This window comes from Onychostoma macrolepis, chromosome 07, assembly GCF_012432095.1.
Source record: "Onychostoma macrolepis isolate SWU-2019 chromosome 07, ASM1243209v1, whole genome shotgun sequence".
Classification (NCBI taxonomy): domain Eukaryota; kingdom Metazoa; phylum Chordata; class Actinopteri; order Cypriniformes; family Cyprinidae; genus Onychostoma; species Onychostoma macrolepis.
Genome location: NC_081161.1, coordinates 18,762,407 through 18,785,778, shown reverse-complemented (window position 1 = coordinate 18,785,778; position 23,372 = coordinate 18,762,407). Strand labels below are relative to the sequence as shown.

General features: G+C 36.7%; 2 protein-coding genes across 3 annotated transcripts; one reads left to right on the top strand and one right to left on the bottom strand.

Moving 5' to 3' along the window:
* Nucleotides 1-5,590, bottom strand: cd44a (CD44 molecule (Indian blood group) a). The gene is made up of 8 exons (XM_058782596.1): nucleotides 5,401-5,590; nucleotides 3,887-4,052; nucleotides 3,615-3,754; nucleotides 3,439-3,513; nucleotides 2,560-2,940; nucleotides 972-1,034; nucleotides 803-881; nucleotides 1-704 (listed from the first exon to the last, which is right to left on the bottom strand). Exons 1-8 carry the CDS (start codon nucleotides 5,468-5,470, stop codon nucleotides 506-508), a joined length of 1,173 nt encoding a protein of 390 aa, XP_058638579.1. The 5' UTR covers nucleotides 5,471-5,590; the 3' UTR covers nucleotides 1-505.
* Nucleotides 5,591-19,909: 14,319 nt separating this feature from the next.
* apip (APAF1 interacting protein) lies at nucleotides 19,910-22,772 on the top strand. Of its 2 annotated transcripts, none has more exons than XM_058782092.1 (7): nucleotides 19,910-20,102; nucleotides 20,287-20,387; nucleotides 21,296-21,344; nucleotides 21,437-21,554; nucleotides 21,629-21,764; nucleotides 21,927-22,094; nucleotides 22,180-22,772. In XM_058782092.1, the coding sequence occupies exons 1-7, from the start codon at nucleotides 20,049-20,051 to the stop codon at nucleotides 22,277-22,279; spliced, it is 726 nt and encodes a 241-aa protein (XP_058638075.1). In that variant the 5' UTR covers nucleotides 19,910-20,048; the 3' UTR covers nucleotides 22,280-22,772. The 2 variants fall into 2 exon arrangements, with proteins under 2 accessions (XP_058638075.1, XP_058638074.1); XM_058782091.1 differs by having other exon boundaries at nucleotides 19,931-20,102; nucleotides 20,180-20,387.
* Nucleotides 22,773-23,372: the final 600 nt, after the last annotated feature.

Genomic DNA, 23,372 nt, shown 5'->3' with positions numbered 1-23,372 from the left:
CCTTGTTCAAATTTCATGTTTTATTGAAAGACTCATCCCACATTAATGTGCTCTAAGAGCTGACAAAAATACATCTTTATGGGTAATTTAATAAATGGAAAGATTTACATTTGCTTCATTGCATTACAAACTGCATAGGGTTTCTCTATTCAAATTCAAAGTTTCTATTAAAAAATGCATTATATCTCACACAGTACATAGTACTTACAAACAGATGAAAACCAGTATAAAAATGTTTTCTCACCATATCATTATTAACCATCAATCATTAAGATATAATAAGCATTTACTATTATTGGAGAGAAAAAAAAATACTTTACATTAGAAAAGAAATGTGAAATACAAGAATCTTTTTTTTTTTTTTTAAATTCTGAAGCAATAAAAATGGAAACAAACTGCACTAAAAATCTGAATCGGAGCAGAAAAAAAAAAACCATCACTAGTGCAAATAAAAAGTACAGAAGAGTTTAAACCTGTTAATACACAGTATGCAGGATTTAAAACATTACATTAAATACTCTTTCTCATGCTCATCCAGACAGGTAGCAGTAAGGTCATCCTTTTTACCATTCTTCAGCTTCTCAACAGTCATCAGTGCCACTATCTCCTGCTCTTTGTCTGACAGTGGCAGTGTTTCTGTTTTACTGTAGTCTTTGTCCTGCACTTCAGTTGTGATGTTTCTGCTCTGTCTTGGTCCATACCACCTAGGTAAAGAGTTACATTCAGTAAACTGAAGCTGGACTCCAATGGCTGATGAATATGATGGATTCACTCGGTGAAAAAAAAAGAAAAGCAAACTTACTTGTCTCTAGTAGCAATAGCAGCAAGGACGCACACTATGGCTCCAACAACAACACAGAATGTGAAGATTATCAGCCAAGCTGTAGAAGGGAGAAAATGGTAAATTGACAGATTTACACTATGTCAGTTGAATGAAAAGTGGCATCTGCAGTGCTGTCACAAGAACTTACTAGATGGTCCATCATCCTTTTGAATGGGTAATGGAGATAAATTGCCTTCAACATTTGATTTGTCTGCAGAAGATACATTTGTAATGAGACTTGATGACTTAACATACTGTATTATGTATTAACATCAAAATTTTCATCAACAGATTAAGCAAACACTTTATGTACCATATGATGATATTCAGTGTTGGGGAGTAACTAGTTACATGTAACAGAGTTATGTAATTTAAAAAATAAATGTAATTGTAATTAGTTACAGTTATACTGAGAAAAAAATGTGTAATTAAATTAAGGTTACTTATGGAAATGCTAACGATTACAAAGGCGGTTACATCTGAATTTTCTCACACACACACACACACACACACACACACACACACACACACACAGATTTAATTCACTTCTTTCATAAATTGCATCGACTGCTCTAAAATATGAGACACCAATGCTTCAGGAGTTTAGGACACAGAATAGAATACATGCTTACTCGGTAACTCTTTTATTTCCAATTTGGGTTTATGTATATGCTTTATTTTTTAAGATTAACTGTTAGCTGTTTTTCCAAGGCATTGTTAGATGCCAGTGTTTTCTGTCATAGCTATGCAAATATTTGATTTCAAAACCAGTGTCATAACTATTTCTTGTTATGATTTTAAATCTGTAGAATGATCTCTAAGTAAAAAAGAGGTGCTAAAGCCTGATTTTGAGATGACTGCTTTAAATTAAATTATCACATGGCTCTGTGAAATGCTTGATTCTGATTTGTCAGTCATGACATTCCAAGGTATGTTATTCCCCGATAAAAAAAAAAAAAAAAAACGAATACCAGAGGGTTAGTGTTTGGTTAGCTAATACAGTATTAAAACTCAATTCAGTATTATGTGTCCAATTATTTAATTCTGTCATCTTGGTATCGCCGACTTGCTCTCTCGTTTCATACAACTGCAGCTGCTGCCATTTTGCAACGATTGTTTTGTACACTGTAATGGATTATAGGATAACTAACAAACTGGTAAGATTTTAAAACAGTTTCAACTTAAATATCTTTTATAGCCATAAATATTTATGTGGTGAAATGTTGTGTAACAGTGGTATGACTGCACCGTATCCCTTAAATGTGCGTCTGAACTAACTGCTTTCTTCATGGAAGCTTTGTGTTCAAATATTTAAACACTATCTCAACTAATCTGTAAAATATTACATTTCCAAAGTAACTTTCCCATCACTGATGATATTAAACATTAATATTCATTCAAATAAAGCTTATTTGTGTAACTATCATCAACTATCCTGTGGAAGCAAGTTTTTGGCTTAGACTAAAAAAAGGTAATTGTGAGATTAAGTTGAAGTATAGTCATATTGTGACATACGAAGTCAAACTGTGAAATATAAAGTTAGAATTATGAGAAGTATCATTGTGTGTTATAAAATTGCAATTTTTTTTTTTTTTTGAAGTGGAACAGGCTTTCATAGAAACCAGGTACATGTATTCTATGCAGTTGTCTCACTGGCACCATGTTGGCCTGTATGATCCACAGCCAACCCCAACAATATCCAGTATATAAGGGTCAGGATTTGTAAGGATATTTACCTGGAAGTTTGGCATCCAATATTCGGCCTTTTGCATAATTTATTTTCTCCTTGATGTTTTTTATGGATGTACCCTCAGCTGCCTCTGACATCATTGTGAATTGACTAGGCTTAGGAACTTCAAAAGCTGCCTCATTCATTCCTGATCCACTGCCCTCTGTATCAGGGAACAAAAGACTGGAGGTAACAGAGGATGAGCTCTTGCTTGTAGGGCCTTTGCTGTCTTCACTGTGTGTCGTTGTAGAGGGTCCTTCCAAGGCAGGCACAGTTGAGGGTTTCAAAAAAGAATTTTCTCTTTTTACTCTTCCCATGATTTCTTCCAAATCTACTAGAAAGCCTTCAGTCTCGACCTCCGTAAGGATGTCTTCATGTGTTTTGTCATCTTTGTGAGAAAACAGACAGAGGATTACTTCCAAAAAGCTTAAATATGTGAATGATACACATCAATGTTTTGCATTTATGTGCTGATACCAAAGCAAAATAAAAGAGTGGAATGTTGAGTTAAACCATGCAGATACTTCACTACATTGGTACAGAGTGAATGGTTAAACGAGAAACAATAACGAACAAGAAATCACTTCCTGAGTATTCAAATAAAATCAGCAACTTTTTTGTTCCTCCTTCATTGTGGTATTGCAGGTGCGTAAAAATGTGTGAGGTCACAGAGATATGACTAATGCTTTGGATTAGGTGTGGTTGGATAATGAACAATGAAGTGTATGTCTGCTGCATGTCTTGCTTCTTCACAACACACACCCCTCAACTCAAAAGTTAAAGTTAATGTTAATGCACCAGTGGTCTAAGCCATTTAAAAAAAAAAGTCTGCAATGATATCAAAATCCAATTCTAGGTACTGTAGGGAACAATAGAGGCAACTTACTTGCTGTGGCTGTGTTTCCATTGGTTAAGCCCTCAGAGTTAGATTTACCAGTATCATCACAGTTTAGTGATGCATCTTTGAGGGAAATGAAAAGTCAATAAGACAATACCTGTTTGGAGCATGTTTGTTTTTATAGTGTTTCTCAGTAAGACACCCCATTGTCTTTATACTCTCACCTGACGGGTTAAAGCAGTAGACATCAGAAAGATAATCTGCTGCTTCAGGACGGAAGGTGATCTCGTTGGAACTGGAGTCACAGTTCGGACCATTAACGTGTGGGAGGAACATGACATTTTGTCCATCTATCCAGCCGTATCTACACAAAGGTGTGGCATTCATTTAAAAAATTAAGTACTGCCATTAGGTAATATCAAAAGAAGTGCATTTATGTCTGAACATGTTATTTAGCTCTAGGCTAAGTCCATTGTTATCAACTTGCTTTCTTTACCTGCATGTTCCCAAGCCTTTTTTATAAGCCTCATTGACCTGTTCCTGTGTTGCGAGTTTGTAACCTAAACTCTGACAAAATTCCAAAGCCTGTTGGAAAGTAAGAGAGGAACGGCTGGTTCCCTCAACATGGAAAACACTGGCAAAGCTGCATCTGCCACTGGAACCTGTCGAAAGAGAAACTAATGTGAATATTCAAAGTCAGAGATCTTAATTTATTTATTAATTGTTTCCCATGTACAATCACACTAATGATTAGTCTGTAAATGAGGGCCAGATGCGTGTATGATGGATGAGCAATTTAGCATTAGGTATCATTAGATAAATCTCTTAATGATTCATCGCATGTGCAGACGTGAGCACATCTGTAACACATTTAGGCCATCTGTAATCCACTGACTTTGCAAATGACCTCTCGTTTTTGTCGTTTTTGTTTAGACCAGCATATGGTTTTAAGGACATCAATTAGTCTAACAAGTGATAAATAGTGCACAGAAGAGGGAATAAGTGAGTTTAATGGGACTAGAAACCAGGTATGCTACTAAATGGATTGATTTCCCAAATGAAAACTCTTGAAACCCAAATACATTATTAAAGAAGCAAAATGATGCTTAAAGCAAGAAAAATATTCAAACAAAATTAGTTGATGTTTTTTTTAATTAATTTCTTGCAACATTTTGTCTCATGATTTAAGAAAGAAGATATCTGTACTGGAAAACAAGACAAAAAAAAAAAACTTAGTAAGAAGTAAGATTTTTGCACTGCAGTTAAAGTCTGAGATAGGAGGCATGGGAGATTAAATAACACTTGAGAGAAAAAAAATTATATGTACAATAAATTTAACAATCCATGGGCTGTATTATAGAAAGATCATTACTCTGGCATGCTATCTTATCTGTAGCCATACTGATATCGGTTAAAACCTGTCAGATCTTAATTTCGATCATAAAGATATAAAGTTTATGTAATACAGCCTCAGGCCTTTATCTTAAACCATAACATATGAAATTTGTCTACAAAGGACATCATCAATGCACTAAAAGTAAACGAGAAAAGACAAGATAGCCTGCAAAAAACGTTACTCACATTCAGCTGATCCTACTTTTGCTGTCATCTAAGAGCCACGTAAAGTAAATCTTTAATAACACTAATAATTTAATACCACTGTTAAATATAATTTTTAGCAAATCTCAATTTAAATATACCTTTTCATAATGTACTTCACAATGACGTGATGCGCAAATTCACTTGTAGCATTTACACCGATTAGAATGATTACAGTGATTACTAGTGGAACTTTTTCTTTTCCTCTATGGTTGACGTCTTTAAAGTCTCCCAGATAACAGCAGAAATCAGATTAATGAGTAGTCTCACTACTACAGTCATATCAGTATCGCAAGTATGACCTCATCTTGCAATTGTAAAAGCGTCTTGACCTTGACTATACAGTATGAGAGCCACCCGCCATCAAAGACACCTCTGAGATAAATAAGTAACACATTCATCATCACTCACCCTGAAGCGGGGCTGCCTGAAGTAGAGCTGGTGATCCAGTAGCAAATACTACAAATAACAAAGTCCACATGTTCAGTGCTGTGTCATGTGCTAGACAAAGGGAAGTACTGTATACCTGTTTGTTGGCCCTTAACCGGTATGGTTCTTACAATGCTTTGATTCTCTTCCGGTCTTTGTAATTTTCTGAACCCTCTAGAGGTGTAGCTCACCTCTTTTATATGCTCAGACTGAAGTACTTTGTGACACACTCTGAGCAATGATGGGTGGTGCTATGAAGAACACACCTTCATCATTGTCTCTCACACTTCCTCTCTATCTGCGTCTGTGCAGCCAGCATTGACATGCCAGACACCTTTGCATAATCCACTTCAGATAAAACCACAGCTCTGGTGAATCTCATGGAGTTACAGAGATTAGCTTGTTTATGTGTGCTGCAATTTTAATATTGCTGTAAGTACATGTGTAGTAATTCTGTACTGTACTTGTTAATGCACTATTTGCACTGATCTAAATAAAATGATTCATGTGTTCACTTACAGAACGCGTAAAATACTAGACCAATGTTATATTAAGTGCCTTTAACTACTATGTACTAAGTAATAAATTAATAGTTTGATGCAATTAACTTACTGTGTAAATTATGTTTTATGTTTACTTATATTCATATTTAGTAAGATAGGCTATATACTGTATATGCATGGGTCGTTCTATAATTTAAGGTACATTTCATGTCATTGATGGAATTACATTTAGAAATTTATTTTATCAATTAAGAGAATACTGCATATATTTTATGCACTCGGTTCTTCAATTGGCTTGAAATGTCTTTATGTCTCTTAAATTACAGTCTTGAGTTCAAAATAATGAATACAAATGTTAAGGTTAAGATGAACTAAATTAAGTTTCAAGTTTATTTCTACAATTTAAGTACCTCAGAAAAATAGGCTGAGTTTAAATTGAAATTTGGTAACCAAATACCAAATATCCCCCTAAAAACGAAAGAAATGGTTTATAAAACTGTGACTATAGTGTCATGTGATGGAATTTTCTTCTGTGGCAGACATTAATGAACACATTATAGTATTTTTTCCTATGTTTGAGCTACAATTACTTATATTCAAGGAGTATATTAATATCCTGTCAACTATGTTGGGTACATTATTATAGTTTGCAATTTCCTAATTAACCTGCTCAAGAAAATAAGATTTGGTTGGCCAGACAAGGCCTTCCATTGAAATGAGTCAAAATGGTGAAATTGTCAACTATGTTGCCTGTCTCTTCATACAGCTTGTCCGGAACAGTTAACAAAGAGCATACTGTTTTTGCAGTTTTTTCCTGAAGTGAAATATACCCTCAATTATATAAATACAACTGCACGTAATTGCATGTTCCCCTTAACCCAGCTTTAAACCTAACTACAGCATGAAACCTGTATCCCATCTCAATAGCAGCAAAAGTGTTTTACTAAAGACACCTAATATTAAGCAGAAACAAAATACTATATAATATATGTTTATGTTTTGATAAATGTATATTATTGCTCTTCTCAAGATGAAAAATGGGAGCAATGGGAGAAAATAGCCTAGTTTGCAGTGAGGAGGGTGGCCTCATGTATTACGGTGAGTCAGTGCGAACATTGCTGTGGTGTGGCTGACTCAGGTGTGTGAAAAAAGGCCTCACCCTCATGTGTGCTGATACACGTTCACTTCCTGATTCAAGAGCGGGAAGAAAGTGAAGGTGGCTCGTAGGAGGTTATCATCGCTTTTTTTTTTCTTCATGTTGGATCTTGTGGGTATTAAATACAACGCAAGAATAACTTGTTTTAACATTTTACTCATGAAGCTTATCAGAAGTACCATGAAACTCTTGAGTCAATTCAGTCTATGACGTTGGAACATATTGAGAAAGGGGGAAAGACATTTTTTATCATTCCAGGATATGAAAGATATTTGTTTTTCTGGAGTTAGCGTTACATTATAAGTTAATGAAAGACCAGGAGCTGCATAATTTTGCAAATGGCCTATATCAAAAATGTGCTTGTGTGGAAGAATAGGATCAATAAGGTCCCATTTCTGGGCTCAGTGTTAAGGCTGTGAACTACAAGTCATCACACTCTCAGAAATGAAGGTACAAAAGCTGTCACTGGGGCGATACCTTTTCAAAAGTTACACTTTTGTACCTATTAGGTTCAAATATGTACACTTTAAGTTCTAATATTTACCTTTAAGGTACCAAAACGGACCCTTTAGGCACAAACATAACGCCCCAGTGACAGCTTTTGTACCTTTATTTCTGAGAGTGCAGGATATAGTCTGTGCAGTCATGTATTTACAAAAACACACTAATGTCCCTACTATATTTCTTCAAAGTTCACAAAATGGGTTTCATAACAAAAGTGGAAAGTAGATCGTATAAATGATTCACATATAATAATAATCCAACAACCTGTTTCATTGAAATGTTACGTGATGTTACACAGAAATTACAGCACTACAGTATACCCAGAAAGTGTAATCTATCAATTATGGCATCTAAGTAAGAAAATAGTAAGAAAATTAATGTCAAAGTAAGAAAATTCAATGTGTAACGTGTAAAGTGTAATGTAGTAACTGCATTACATTGTAATATTTTTTCATGCACACAGCTGCACTAAAACAACGCATTAAGCTAGATACATAAGATTATACATAAGATTTTACTGGATACTGCAAAGTGCAGAAGTGCAAAGTGTATCATTGCGTGACATCACAATGATATCACACTGCGATACTGGAATACTAGTGATTGTCCAATAAAGCAATTGTGTTAATCCCTACAAGGACAGTAAACGCTAAATTCTTGACTCTGTGAGGACATAAATCATGTTTTTTAATGTATAAACACAAAAGGTTTTCTGTAAGGTCTCACGTAATGATACTGTATATAATATCTGGAAATTGAGCAAGAGAGAGAGAAGCCCTGCTTCCAGGGAATTAGTGATGCTGTAACAAATGTCCACAGAACGGCAAGTTTAAGTTTAACCCATGTCCAGTTTATTTAATACAATGTGAACAAATACAAAACAAAGACTTGACTCAAACATGAGCAGAATTGACCATGAGCAAGAACAGACTTAACCAAAAAACACTCATCGACAGTGGGGTTGCATACATCTAATACACAACAAACTAACATAGCAAACAAGAGGGTTTAGATACAACACTATGGGAAGCACATGGCAGAGACAGAACTAATGAACAGGAACCAATGAACAAACAGCATAGAAAACCACATGACAGGACAATGAACCAATGAGAACACGACACATATAGCAAAGGAACAACATGACATAATCACAAGATGGGTAAGGGAGTCACATGACCAACAACACACACGACAATTCCCCCCATCTAAGGGCTGCTCGTGACACCCAGATAAGATACCCACCCACAACGCAAATATAAACCAAAAAGTGCAGAAGGGCAGTGAAGTGGAGGCAGACAAGGGGAAGGATGGAGGGCCAGGCTCATGAAGCTACACAGGACCTGGATCGTGGCCTGGACGGTGGAGCAGTGGCGGGCCTGGACCGAGGAGCAACCATGAAGAATCGGGGGAAAGAGGGTAGAGCCAAAGAACAGGGTGGAGCAGGCAGAGCCTAAGACCATAAAGGCAGAGCGGACATGACTGAAGATCCCCACGGTGAAGCAGATGACCACCAGGGTGGAGCTGAGGACCTCCGAGTTGGAACAGAAGACTACCATAGAAAACCGATGGCCACCACAGAGGATCAGGTGGAACTGACAAAGAGAGCACAGAGAAGTTAGTAATGGCTTCTGTGGCCATAACAGGACAGACAGAAAGTTCAAGAATGGCCACTTTGACAAGACAGGCAAGGAGTGCAGGGACGACCTCCTTGGCCATAATCGGACAGGCTGAGAGCTCAGAAACGGTCTCTTTGGCCGTGACAGGACTGGCAGAGGGTTCACGTGTGACCACTGTGGTCAAAACAGGACAGGCAGGAAGATCAAATCTGACTTCTGACTTGACTTCTGAGATAGGACAGGGAGGGAACTCACAGGCTGGCGCCAACACAGGACTGAGCTCTGGAGCTTGAGCAGGCTCTGGAGCAGACTCATGGACAGTGTGCAACCTATACACACAAGATGGCAGTTGCCATCACAGGAAGCGCAGGCGACAGTAGGAACTCAGGGACTCCCAGACTTGGATTTGGGACCCCTGGACTAGATCTGCTTGCACTGAGCTCAATGGTGGATCCTTAACACCGCCCATTAATCTTATCTGTCTTTTGGCTCGAACTCCGCATCCGCTTGAGCTTTGGTACTATAGCCCAAAGCTCTCTTTGGTAGGCTACTATAACCCATATAGTATGGGACACCATACTTGAGACAAGTTGAAGCTAAACTCTGCAGGACACTGGCCCTCCAGGACCGGGTCTGGTGACCCCTGGTTTGGATACAAAACTATGGGGAACACATGGCAGAAAGCAACCAATGATGAGACAAAACAAATGAACAGGAACAAAAGAACAAACAGAACAGAAAACCATGTTACAGGACAATGAACCAAAGAGAACATGACACATACAGCAAAGGAACAACATGACATAATCACAAGACGGGGTAAGGGAGTCACATGACCAACAAGACACTAGACAAATGCTGCCTTCCTGAAATGTTTTTGCAGGGTGGGATGAATCTTAATAATAGGCCTACATAATACCTACTTTTTTAAAATGCTGTTTTTACGGAGCATTTCATGAACACTCACAAATAACAGTGTACGGTAAAATTGTGTGTAACAACATTTCTCTGTTATGGGAGGTCTTTAAGTATTCTTCATGGGGGCTTGGCAATGAGCCATTTATCATGTAAAATACACATGCTTATCAGTGCTTGAAATTCGTTTAGTAATCCAGTTATCTGAAAATATACACAAAATGAAAAACCAGATGTCATGTCATATTATTGACTTCTATCCAAAACTCTTTTATTTTGCTCCACAATAAAAACGTGGCGGCTAGTCATTCTGTTCATTTTGTGTTGCGCGCATATACTAGGCGTTGCGGTAACGTAAAAACTCAAATCAAAGGAAAAGTGATCTCTCTGTCAATAATGAATAAACGAATGAACGAATATATAAATAAACAAATAAATGAAATCAATTAATTTAAAATAATACAAATGTTTAAAAAACAGTCTGATAAAACGAAAATGTTGAGTAATATTAAATGCAGAATTTCCAAATAATATGAAAATACCTGTCATATGAGAAATAACAAAATAAAAGCCTTTCAAAACGTGTATATAACCACATTTATCTGTAAATTCACATAGTTATAAAAAGAAAACTCCCTGTTTCCACACACCAGTTTCAATCCAGATTGACAGTCCACAGTGTATCACTCAACCAGTTTCAGGATTTTTCTTGTGGATATTTTGGATAACTCTAAAAAATAAACTCCCTGGTTCCACAGAACAGTTTCATATCAGATTAACAATTCACTGCCCCAGAGTTTCACTCAACCAGTTTCAAGACGATCTGATGTTGCATTAAAAAACAAAAGCCCTCCAAATATCATATTCTATTTGTTCTGCCTGTGATTTTGGATAGCTCTAAAAATTAAACTCCCTGTTTCCACAGACCAGTTTCAATTCATATTAGCAGTCTACTACCCCAGTGTGTCACGCAGCCAGTTTCAAGACGATGTGATGTTGCACTACAAAATAAAAGCCCTCCAAAAACTCATATATGACCAGTTTTGTCATAAAGGAAAAGGAAACTCCCGTTTTCCACTGAACAGTTTCATATCAGATGGATTGTACACGTAATACCTCCAAAAACTCAGAAAAAAATGCATTTTTGTCTGACAATGTAATGAGGTGTCTTTGTAATGTAATATATATAACGAGAATGAACATTCACAATATTGTTATCGTGGGCACTTAAAAATACTGTGAAAATTATTACAAATGATTCATATTTTTGGATTTAATTCATTTTTTATTATGTTATCATGTTTTATTGTGGTAGTTAGCTGTATTTGTTAGTTATAATTTTTTTACCTAATCAGAATAACCCAACTGTAGTTTGTTTGAGATTAATTGGAATGCACAATGAAAAAACATGCTTTTTGAAATTTGTTAAAAACTGTTTATATATACATATATACAGTGGGGCAAAAAAAGTATTTAGTCAGCCACCAATTGTGCAAGTTCTCCCACTTAAAAAGATGAGAGAGGCCTGTAATTTTCATCATAGGTATACCTCAACTATGAGAGACAAAATGAGAAAAAAATAAATAAAAAATCCAGAAAAATCACATTGTAGGATTTTTAAAGAATTTATTTGCAAATTATGGTGGAAAATAAGTATTTGGTCAATAACAAAATTTCATCTCAATACTTTGTTATATACCCTTTGTTGGCAATGACAGAGGTCAAACGTTTTCTGCAAGTCTTCACAAGGTTTTCACACAATGTTGCTGGTATTTTGGCCCATTCCTCCATGCAGATCTCCTCTAGAGCAGTAATGTTTTAGGGCTGTCGCTGGGCAACACGGACTCCAAAGATTTTCGATGGGGTTGAGATCTGGAGACTGGCTGGGCCACTCCAGGACCTTGAAATGCTTCTTACGAAGCCACTCCTTCGTTGCCCGGGCGGTGTGTTTGGGATCATTGTCATGCTGAAAGACCCAGCCACGTTTCATCTTCAATGCCCTTGCTGATGGAAGGAGGTTTTCACTCAAAATCTCACGATACATGGCCCCATTCATTCTTTCATTTACACGGATCAGTCGTCCTGGTCCCTTTGCAGAAAAACAGCCCCAAAGCATGATGTTTCCACCCCCATGCTTCACAGTAGGTATGGTGTTCTTTCGATGCAACTCAGCATTCTTTCTCCTCCAAACATGACAAGTTGAGTTTTTACCAAAAAGTTCTATTTTGGTTTCATCTGACCATATGATCATCCAAATGCTCTCTAGCAAACTTCAGACGGGCCCGGACATGTACTGGCTTAAGCAGGGGGACACGTCTGGCACTGCAGGATTTGAGTCCCTGGCGGCGCAGTGTGTTACTGATGGTAGCCTTTGTTACTTTGGTCCCAGCTCTCTGCAGGTCATTCACTAGGTCCCCCGTGTGGTTCTGGGATTTTTGCTCACAGTTCTTGTGATCATTTTGACCCCACGGGTGAGGTCTTCGTGGAGCCCCAGATCGAGGGAGATTATCAGTGGTCTTGTATGTCTTCCATTTTCTAATGATTGCTCCCACAGTTGATTTCTTCACACCAAGCTGCTTACCTATTGCAGATTCAGTCTTCCCAGCCTGGTGCAGGTCTACAATTTTGTTTCTGGTGTCCTTTGACAGCTCTTTGGTCTCGGCCATGGTGGAGTTTGGAGTTGGACTGTTTGAGGTTGTGGACAGGTGTCTTTCATACTGATAACGAGTTCAAACAGATGCCATTAATACAGGTAACGAGTGGAGGACAGAGGAGCCTCTTAAAGAAGAAGTTACAGGTCTGTGAGAGCCAGAAATCTTGCTTGTTTGTAGGTGACCAAATACTTATTTTACCGAGGAATTTACCAATTAATTCTTTAAAAATCCTACAATGTGATTTTCTGGATTTTTTTTTCTCATTTTGATGAATGGGGCCATGTATCGTGAGATTTTGAGTGAAAACCTCCTTCCATCAGCAAGGGCATTGAAGATTAAACGTGGCTGGGTCTTTCAGCATGACAATGATCCCAAACACACCGCCCGGGCAACGAAGGAGTGGCTTCGTAAGAAGCATTTCAAGGTCCTGGAGTGGCCTAGCCAGTCTCCAGATCTCAACCCCATCGAAAATCTTTGGAGTCCGTGTTGCCCAGCGACAGCCCTAAAACATTACTGCTCTAGAGGAGATCTGCATGGAGGAATGGGCCAAAATACCAGCAACATTGTGTGAAAACCTTGTGAAGACTTGCAGAAAACGTTTGACCTCTGTCAAACAAAGTATTGAGATGAAATTTTGTTATTGACCAAATACTTATTTTCCACCATAATTTGCAAATAAATTCTTTAAAAATCCTACAATGTGATTTTCTGGATTTTTTTTTTTTTTTCTCATTTTGTCTCTCATAGTTGAGGTATACCTATGATGAAAATTACAGGCCTCTCTCATCTTTTTAAGTGGGAGAACTTGCACAATTGGTGGCTGACTAAATACTTTTTTGCCCCACTATATATATAAATATAACAATTTTACGTAATTTACCTTAAAAGATTTTAATAATTGTAACACGCATATGGCCTCTGGTGAGTTTTAACCATAGCACATAGCAACTCCCATTAAAGTCAGAGTTTCATACCATTCTGATGAAGTAGTAATTTTTAAAATTTCATTAACATTTTTTTTTTTCAGTCGAAAATTACTAAAGCACACCATAGGGTTAAATGTTTCAAACAGTAATTCAGATTTTATTTTACATTGGCAATGGTTTTCAGCACAGCACCAAAATATTTAAATACTTAGACCTAATAGGCTATTTATTTTCTTTTTTTAAATGTATTTTAATCTGTACTTTACATTAATTAACATTAGTTAACATTAGTTCACTCATTAATTAGCATAAACTGCCAATGAAAATTTTTTCTAAGCATTCACTAATTTTAATTAATTTCAACATTTAACACAGTAAAAGCAAAAGTTTAACCTTATTATTTAATGAACCTGAGCTAACATAAACTAACAGTTGTATATTTTTAAGTTTCAAGTTTAATTTATTCATATAGAACCATTTACAACAGCAGCATCTGACCAATGTGCTTTACAGCATCAAAAATAAAATAAGTAAATAAAAAAGTCAATAAAGTCACAGTTAAAACCCCAATTACATTAATATTATATATATAGTTTTTTGGACCAACTGGAGACTCAATTACACAATACAGTGAATTACAGTAATCTAAACATGATGATATAAAAACATGAATTACTCTCTCAAAGTCTTGAAAAGTGAAGAAAGGCTTGATTTTAGAGAGAAGATGGAGATGAAGGAAACAGGATTTAACCACAGAATTTACTTGACTATCAAATTTCAGCTTGCTGAAAGTTTTTAACAAGGGTTCTGGCTTGGGATGTAACAGAGTGATTACTGAGATATTTTAATGGAATGCCACTAGGGAGACCACAAAAGGATAATTTCTGATTTCTTTTTATTAAGGTAGAGAAAATTTAACGACATCCTTCATACAAGCCAACAAAGTATCAAAGTTGTTGTTATCAGAGCGTTTAAGTGGCAAATAAATCTGGGTAGCATCAGTGTAGCAGTGAAACGAGTTGAAGGAGTTGCTATATGCTATAGTTAAAACTCACCGGAGGCCATAAGCGTGTTACAATTATTAAATTTTTTTAAGGTAAATTACGTAAAATTATATATAAACAGTTTTTAACAAATTTCAAAAAGCATGTTTTTTCATTGTGCATTCCAATTAATCTCAAACAAACTACAGTTGGGTTATTTTGATTAGGTAAAAAAAATATAACTATTAAATACAGCTAACTACCACAATAAAACATGATAACATAATAAAAAAAGTAAAAAATGAATTAAATCCAAAAATATGAATCATTTGTAATAAATACTTTTCACAGTATTTTTGAGGGCCCACGATAATATTGTGAATGTTCATTTTCGTTATATATTACATTAGTGAATACTGGCACATGTTGAGTGGAAACAGGGAGTTTACTATTTAATCTGAATTTTCAGACAAAAATGCAGTTTTTTGAGGGATTACGTGTACAATCCATCTGATATGAAACTGTTCTGTGGAAACAGTGAGTTTCCTTTTTAGAGCTATCCAAAATCAAAGACAAAACTGGTCATATATGAGTTTTTGGAGGGCTTTTATTTTGTAATGCAACATCAGATCGTCTTGAAACTGGTTGAGTGAAACCCTGGGGCAGTGAACTGTTAATCTGAATTGAAACTGGTTTGTGGAACCAGGGAGTTTCCTTTTTAGAGCTATCCAAAATCACAGGCAGAACAGGTAGAATATGATATTTGGAGGGCTTTTATTTTGTAATGCAACATCAGTTCGTCTTGAAACTGGTTGAGTGAAACCCTGGGGCAGTGAACTGTTAATCTGAATTGAAACTGGTTTGTGGAAGAGGGGGTTTCCTTTTTAGAGCTATCCAAAATCACAGCAGAACAGGTAGAATATGATATTTTGAGGGCTTGTATTTTGTAATGCAACATCAGTTCGTCTTGAAACTGGTTGAGTGAAACCCTGGGGCAGTGAATTGTTAATCTGATATGAAACTGTTCTGTGGAACCAGGGAGTTTATTTTTTAGAGTTATCCAAAATATCCACAAGAGTTATCCACAAGCAGAACAGGTTGTTTTTGTTTTTTTGGAGGGCTCTTAAAATTAATTGATTTAATTTATTTGTTTATTTATATATTCGTTCATTCGTTTATTCATTATTGACAGAGAGATCACTTTTCCTTTGATTTGAGTTTTTACGTTACCGCAACGCCTAGTATATGCGCGCAACACAAAATAACGTGGCGGCTAGAATGACTGTTTTTCAAAGTGGAGTAGTCTGGCCTGACCGCAGTGTTTAACCTTATGTGTGTACCTACTTGACCATATTTTTGTTGTTAAAATGCAGAAAGTTTTCTGTTAGGCTTAGGTACAGTTTATCTAGCTGTATGTATATAAAAACAATAAAAATCTAAGCAATGTCCACATTTAGGTTGCTAAGCTACGAAGCGCTTTACAGGACATTGTGGTGGGAAAAATTCGGGGTGAGTGGAAAAAATTCAGGGTGGGAGGAAAACAATTTTTCGAGAAACTTTGCGTTCCCTTGCGAAACTTTTCCCAGATAGCAAGCACACTCGGGCCGATTCTGGCTGAAATGCGGCACTGTCGGCTCAGTCACGACGTCGGTGAGAAGATAATAGGCCAGAGTCGCGCCGACTCTACAAAACACTTCTGGTTGACAGGCAGCTCTTTCTCTCTGGGCCGATCTCGGCTGAAAGCTGTTGTAGGTGCGGCAGGTCTGTACTCGGTGTAGTTGTGTGTCTCTACCTTCGGCCGGAGTTAGTTTTGTCTCCGGCGGCCGCTGCTAGAATGAAGGAGATCAGCCGCTGAGAGAAAGATTTGGCGGTTAATCCTGAGGAGATTTCGGCGGGCACAGTTCTCAAGAGGAATACTTCAGCTGCAAAAGGTATATATATATATGTACAGTAAATATAATTTACTTGTTACTTTGTGGTTTAAAAAGTGTGTTAATGTTTATACTGTAGTGCATTTGTTCATATACAGGTGCTGGTCATATAATTAGAATATCATCAAAAAGTTGATTTATTTCACTAATTCCATTCAAAAAGTGAAACTTGTATATTATATTCATTCATTACACACAGACTGATATATTTCAAATGTTTATTTCTTTTAATTTTGATGATTAGAGCTTACAGCTCATGAAAGTCAAAAATCAGTATCTCAAAATATTGGAATATTACTTAGGACCAATACAAAGAAAGGATTTTTAGAAATCTTGGCCAACTGAAAAGTATGAAAATGAAAAGTATGAGCATGTACAGCATTCAATACTTAGTTGTGGCTCCTTTTGCCTGAATTACTGCAGCAATGCGGCGTGGCATGGAGTCGATCAGTCTGTGGCACTGCTCAGGTGTTATGAGAGCCCAGGTTGCTCTGATAGTGGCCTTCAGCTCATCTGCATTGTTGGGTCTGGTGTCTCTCATCTTCCTCTTGACAATACCCCACAGATTCTCTATGGGGTTCAGGTCAGGCGAGTTTGCTGGCCAATCAAGCACAGTAACACTATGGTCATTGAACCAGCTTTTGGTACCTTTGGCAGTGTGGGCAGGTGCCAAATGAAATCAGCATCTCCATAAAGCTTGTCAACAGAAGGAAGCATGAAGTGCTCTAAAATTTCCTGGTAGATGGCTGCGTTGACTGTGGACTTCAGAAAACACAGTGGACCAACACCAGCAGATGACATGGCAGCCCAAATCATCACTGACTGTGGAAACTTCACACTGGACTTCAAGCAACATGGATTCTGTGCCTCTCCACTCTTCCTTTAGACTCTGGGACCTTGATTTCCAAATGAAATGTAAAATTTACTTTCATCTGAAAAGAGGACTTTGGACCACTGAGCAACAGTCCAGTTCTTTTTCTCCACAGCCCAGGTAAGATGCTTCTGACGTTGTCTCTGGTTCAGAAGTGGCTTGGTAGCCCTTTTCCTGAAGACGTCTGAGAGTGGTAACTCTTGATGCACTGACTCCAGCTTCAGTTCTCTCCTTGTGAAGCTCTCTCAAGTGTTTGAATCGGCTTTGCTTGACTGTATTCTCAAGCTTGCGGTCATCCCTGTTGCTTGTGCACCTTTTCCTACCCAAATTCTTCCTTCCAGTCAACTTTGCATTTAATATGCTTTGATACAGCACTCTGTAAACAGCCACACCTTTCAGTAACGACCTTCTGTGACTTACCCTCTTTGTGGAGGGTGTCAATGTTCGTCTTCTGGATCATTGCCAAGTCAGCAGTCTTCCCCATTATTGTGGTTTCAAAGAACAAGAGATACCCAGAATTTATACTGTAGGGATGGTCATTTATTCAAACTCAAATGTAAATATTCTAATATTTTGAGATACTGATTTTTGACTTTCATGAGCTGTAAGCTCTAATCATCAAAATTAAAAGAAATAAACATTTGAAATATATCAGTCTGTGTGTAATGAATGAATATAATATACAAGTTTCACTTTTTGAATGGAATTAGTGAAATAAATCAACTTTTTGATGATATTCTAATTATATGACCAGCACCTGTATATTTGTATTAAAACATTTGGTAATTTTATAATTAAAGCCTTTTTAATGTTTTTAAATGTTTGTATTTGTGTTTCACTGCTGAGTTACATTTAGCAGTTTCTGGGCCACATTCGGCCCGGGGACCAAGCCGAGTCTCAGCCAGATCTGGCTTAAAGTGTCTGGGCCAGACCTGGGCCACATAAAATAATAGAAGTCACTCTACAGAATGCGGGCCAGATCTGGGCCACGTCAATAAATAAGAGTCATTTTACAGGGCGTGGGCCGCATCTGGGCCAGAGGAAATTGTTTGAGTCGGTTTTCAGTGTGTGTGCCAGTTTCGGGCCGGGGACCCAGCCAGAACTGGGCCGGAAGCTAAGCAAGTTGTGGCCCAGAGATGGGCCAGACAAATTTTGCTATCTGGGTTGCGTTCTCTCGCAAAACCATTTGAGTTCGGACAAACGCTTCCTGTTTACTTTGCAGCTTGCAGTGGTTACAGCTCGTATGTTCACAATGGAGCGGTTCATAGTGTTTTATTTTGAACTTGCATTCAAAGTAATACAGTCAGTGCTTATTTCGAGGCACGGTTTTGGGACATAATAAAACGCTTATGTGGCTTAATGTTTTAAAACAATGACTTGGAGGACCAAATTCGATAATAATAAAAGCTGATACAATTATTAGGCTAATATTAATAACCTTATTAATAATATTACTAAGCAGAATAGCCCAGAATATGAACGCAACGCCCTGCACATAGCCTAAGCTTTTTCTCCCCCATGAAACGCTTAAGGTAGGCTATAATGAAAACGGTGATTTAAAAATACCAAATCCGTTGCATTCATATTCTGGGCTATTCTCCTTTATTAATAGTAATATTATTTATAAGGTTATTAATATAAACCTAACAATTTTATTAGTATTTATTATTATCGAATTTGGTCCTAATGTCACTGTTTTAATACATTAAGCCAGATTAAAGCGTTTTAGAATGTCCCAAAACCGTGCCTTGAACTAACCACTGTCTGACTGTATTTCTTTATACTTGAGTCAAAGTTCAAAATAAAAACTTTATGAACCGCCCCATTGTAAACATACGAGCTGCATGAACCTTTCATTATAGCCTACCTTAAGCGTTTTCTATGGGGAATAGGCTTAACGTGCAGGGCGTTGCGTTCATATTCTGCTTTATTAATAGGAATATTATTAATAAGGTTATTAATGTTAGCCTAATAATTTTTATCAGGATTTATTATTATCGAATTTAGTCCTCCAATGTCACTGTTTTAAAACATTAAGCCACATAAGCGTTTTATTATGTGCCTCGAAATAAGCACTGACTGTATTACTTTGAGTGCAAGTTCAAAATAAAACTATGAACCGCTCCATTGTGAACATACGAGCTGTAACCACTTCAAGCTGCAAAGTAAACAGGAAGCATTTGTCCGAACTCAAATGGTTTTGCGAGGGAACGCAAAACATTTGAAAAAAAATTTTCCTCCCACCCTGAATTTTTTCCATTCACCCCGAATTTTTCCCACCACAGTGTCATGTAAAGGGCTCCATACTAAGCAAAGCATAGACTGTATAAAAAACCGGATGGGTGAGTGTTTTAACATTTTTGGCACGTGCTTACCTCCTTGTTTGGGGGTCTTTTATCTTTAAAGATCTGTACTTCCGTCTTCCGCTGCAGCGCAGCAGCGTTTGCTGTTGCATCACGTGGGAGTTGTTTTGGACTGTTTAGCGCCTCGAAACGAACTGAAATATTAATCATAAAAGCTTGAGTCTTTTCAGCATTATTTTTATAGTCTTTTTTCAGTGTTTTAAGAATGTCGTCGATCATAAACACTATACAAGCAGAATGCAACGGAAAGGAAATAGGGGTAAAACTATATACTGTATATTGTCCTTGTGCCTGGTTTTGTGGAATCTGAAATATTCGATATCGTTGTTTCTCCAGAATCTTATAAGGTTACTACTTATCGAGACAGCAGCATTAAAGATTTCATCAGGAGTGTGCGTTATGGGGGTAACCATGCAGTAACAGATCTTATGTTATTGTCAAAGGATAAGGACCATCCTCGTGTGCTGATCCCAGAGCTCTCCAGACTCTTCTATAAGCTGGGCTGGGTGACAGGAACCGGGGGAGGAATAAGCCTTCGGCATGGGTTAGTCAAGCCATTTCACGCCAATAATGAAATACACTGTGTTCCGCAACATTGACGTGTAAAGTGTTCATGATGAAGAAATGGAAAGGTTTTAAAAACAGATGGACCAAATTCCCACAGATGGACTTTTTTCCCATATATTATATTTTATGATGACAAAATTGTGTGTGGTGTAAAAACCGCTAATATATCTTGACCATGACACAGTCTTGAAGATCTGCAGGTGTCCTCTCTGAAATGTTTCCCTTTTTTATATGAATTAATTAATCTGTGTCTATCCATCCATCCATGATGTTTGTGACTTAAACCCAAGAATGAATATCCTGTCAATAACTACTTACTCTCATGTTGTTCAAAAACCCACAAGACTGCAAAACACTGGTTTCTGTCTCTCTGTTGAAAGTCCAGGTAACCAAATCTTAAAAGGTCCAAAAAAGTTAAGATGCATGCACAAGCCTCCTTGTGTACCATGCGTAATGTGCTATATACTGTATGTACTGTATGTGCATCCACCATTGCTTAGATTCAAATAAAGGCCTAAATTAAATCTGTCCATCATATAAAGTGATCATACTTCTTCACAAAACTTGAATTAAACCACTTGATTCATATGAATTAATTTTACAATGCCTTTATAACCTTTTTGGTTACCTGGACTTTCAATAGAGGGACAGAAACCGCTTGGGTTTCAATAAAAAATATTTTCATTTGTGTTTTAGAGATGAATCAAAGTCATACAAGTTTGGAACAACATGAGGGTGAATAAACGATGACAGAACTTTCATTCCTAGGTTTACTTTAATGCCTATCAAATTGATTTTTTATTTGAGAAATTAAAAAACATGCATGTACCATATACTTGCAAATGTATGAAATTTATTGTAATGTATAATTATTCCTTCTTCCAGTGAGCACATTTATATAGCTCCCTCAGGTGTTCAGAAGGAGAGAATACAAGTAAGTTTTTTTTTTTTTATGGCCTCATACTAGCGTGTTGCAGCATGTAATGAAATAACGCCAACAAACTATCTTTCCGCTCATTTTTATAGCCAGAGGACTTGTTTGTGTGTGATATTGATGAGAAGGACATCAGTTGTCCACCTTCACAGAAGAAGCTGAAGAAAAGCCAATGCACGCCCCTCTTCATGAACGCCTACACAATGAGAGGTACATGTTCACACACAGTGGGTTGCCTCTGTTCTGTACTCTATTTACAAGACATTGTTGTTTCTTTTTCACAGGAGCTCAGGCAGTTATCCATACACACTCAAAGGCTGCTGTTATGGCAACTCTCATGTTTCCTGGCAAGGAATTCCGCATCACGCATCAAGAGATGATCAAGGGGATTCGAAAAGGAAACTCTGGTACAAACTACAGGTTGTACTTGCTGCTAAGAGGCTTCACTCTCACCATTTTACAATAGTAATATGTAAAGTTTTCTGGTCAAATAGTAGTTCATCCAAAAATGAACAGTTGTGATGGTAATGTCAGCATCTTATTTCCTGCTTTTACTTACTGTTTTTATGTGTTTTGACTTAGGTATGATGATATTCTAGTTGTTCCAATTATTGAGAACACCCCAGAGGAGAAAGACTTAAAAGAGCGCATGGCCCGAGCCATGGACATGTACCCCGACTCCTATGCTGTTCTCGTCCGCAGACATGGGGTCTACGTCTGGGGAGAGACCTGGGAGAAAGCAAAGACAATGTGAGCTATAGGAAATGAAATGTGCACCTCATGGCTATATACTGTGTATGTATACAATATTTATCTTTTAAATCTTCTTTTTCAGGTGTGAATGTTATGACTACTTATTTGACATAGCTGTGCAGATGAAACAGTGTGGCCTGGAACCCTCTGCTCTTCCCACTGAAGATAAAGGCATTGTTTGATGCATTTAAGTCTGTAAAGTTACCAAATGTTACCACTATGCTTTCAAAATAATAAATTCTTATTGCACTTTTGCACAATTTATGATGTTCACAACAATATTCTTTTCAGTATTTTTTTATTTATTTTACAAAGTTTAATGTCAAATACCAGCAAACAGAATTAAATATAAGAATAATGATTAGAATGGCTAGCATGCCATTCTACAGCATTCTGAAACTAATTAATGTCATTCTTCTTTTTGTGTGGATGCATTGATGCTTAGCAACAATGGCATCATAATGTCATGATTTGCATTTGTTGCCTAATTTGGCTGCTGTTTGTATTCAAATTAAATTTCTATAAAATTAAAGTGCTTATAAGCTAAAATTGTTTAGAAATACACAGTTATAACTGTATATTTGTTGGTTTGTGCACAAGTGTTGTTTTTTTATTCCCGAAGAATAAAAAATAAAGTATTTCAAAGTAATAACCACTTAAAGAATTATAAATGCTGTTAACTGTGTGGTTGGTATTTTTTTATGTTTTTGACAGAATTGCTCACCAAGGCTGCATTTATTTGATCAAAAATACAGTAAAAATGGTAATATAGTGAAATATTATTGTAATTTAAAATAGCTGTTTTCTATTTAATATATTATAAAATGTAATTTATTCCTGTGATGGAAAAGCTGAATTTTCAGCAGCCTCTCCAGTCTTCATTGTTACATGGTCCTCCAACAACTATTTTAATCTGCTGACTTTGGTGCTCAAGAAACAAATCTTGTCATTGATGTTTTAATTTAAATTTTTTTTTAAGATTCTTTGATGACTAGAAAATTCAAAAGAGCAGCATTTGAAATATATATATATATATATTTGTGAACAATTATTTGAAATATATAATGTTTTCTTATAATATAAATGCCAATGAAGTGTCACTGAATTTAATGCATCCTTTAATATGTATAATATAATTTATATATATACATACACACACAATAATTTTGTCTCATTTGTTTGATTGGGTTCTCTTTGTCTACTTTCGGGACTTTCTGTCGACAAACGGTAATAGTATGTATTTTATATTGTTTATGAACTCATGAACTGATCAGA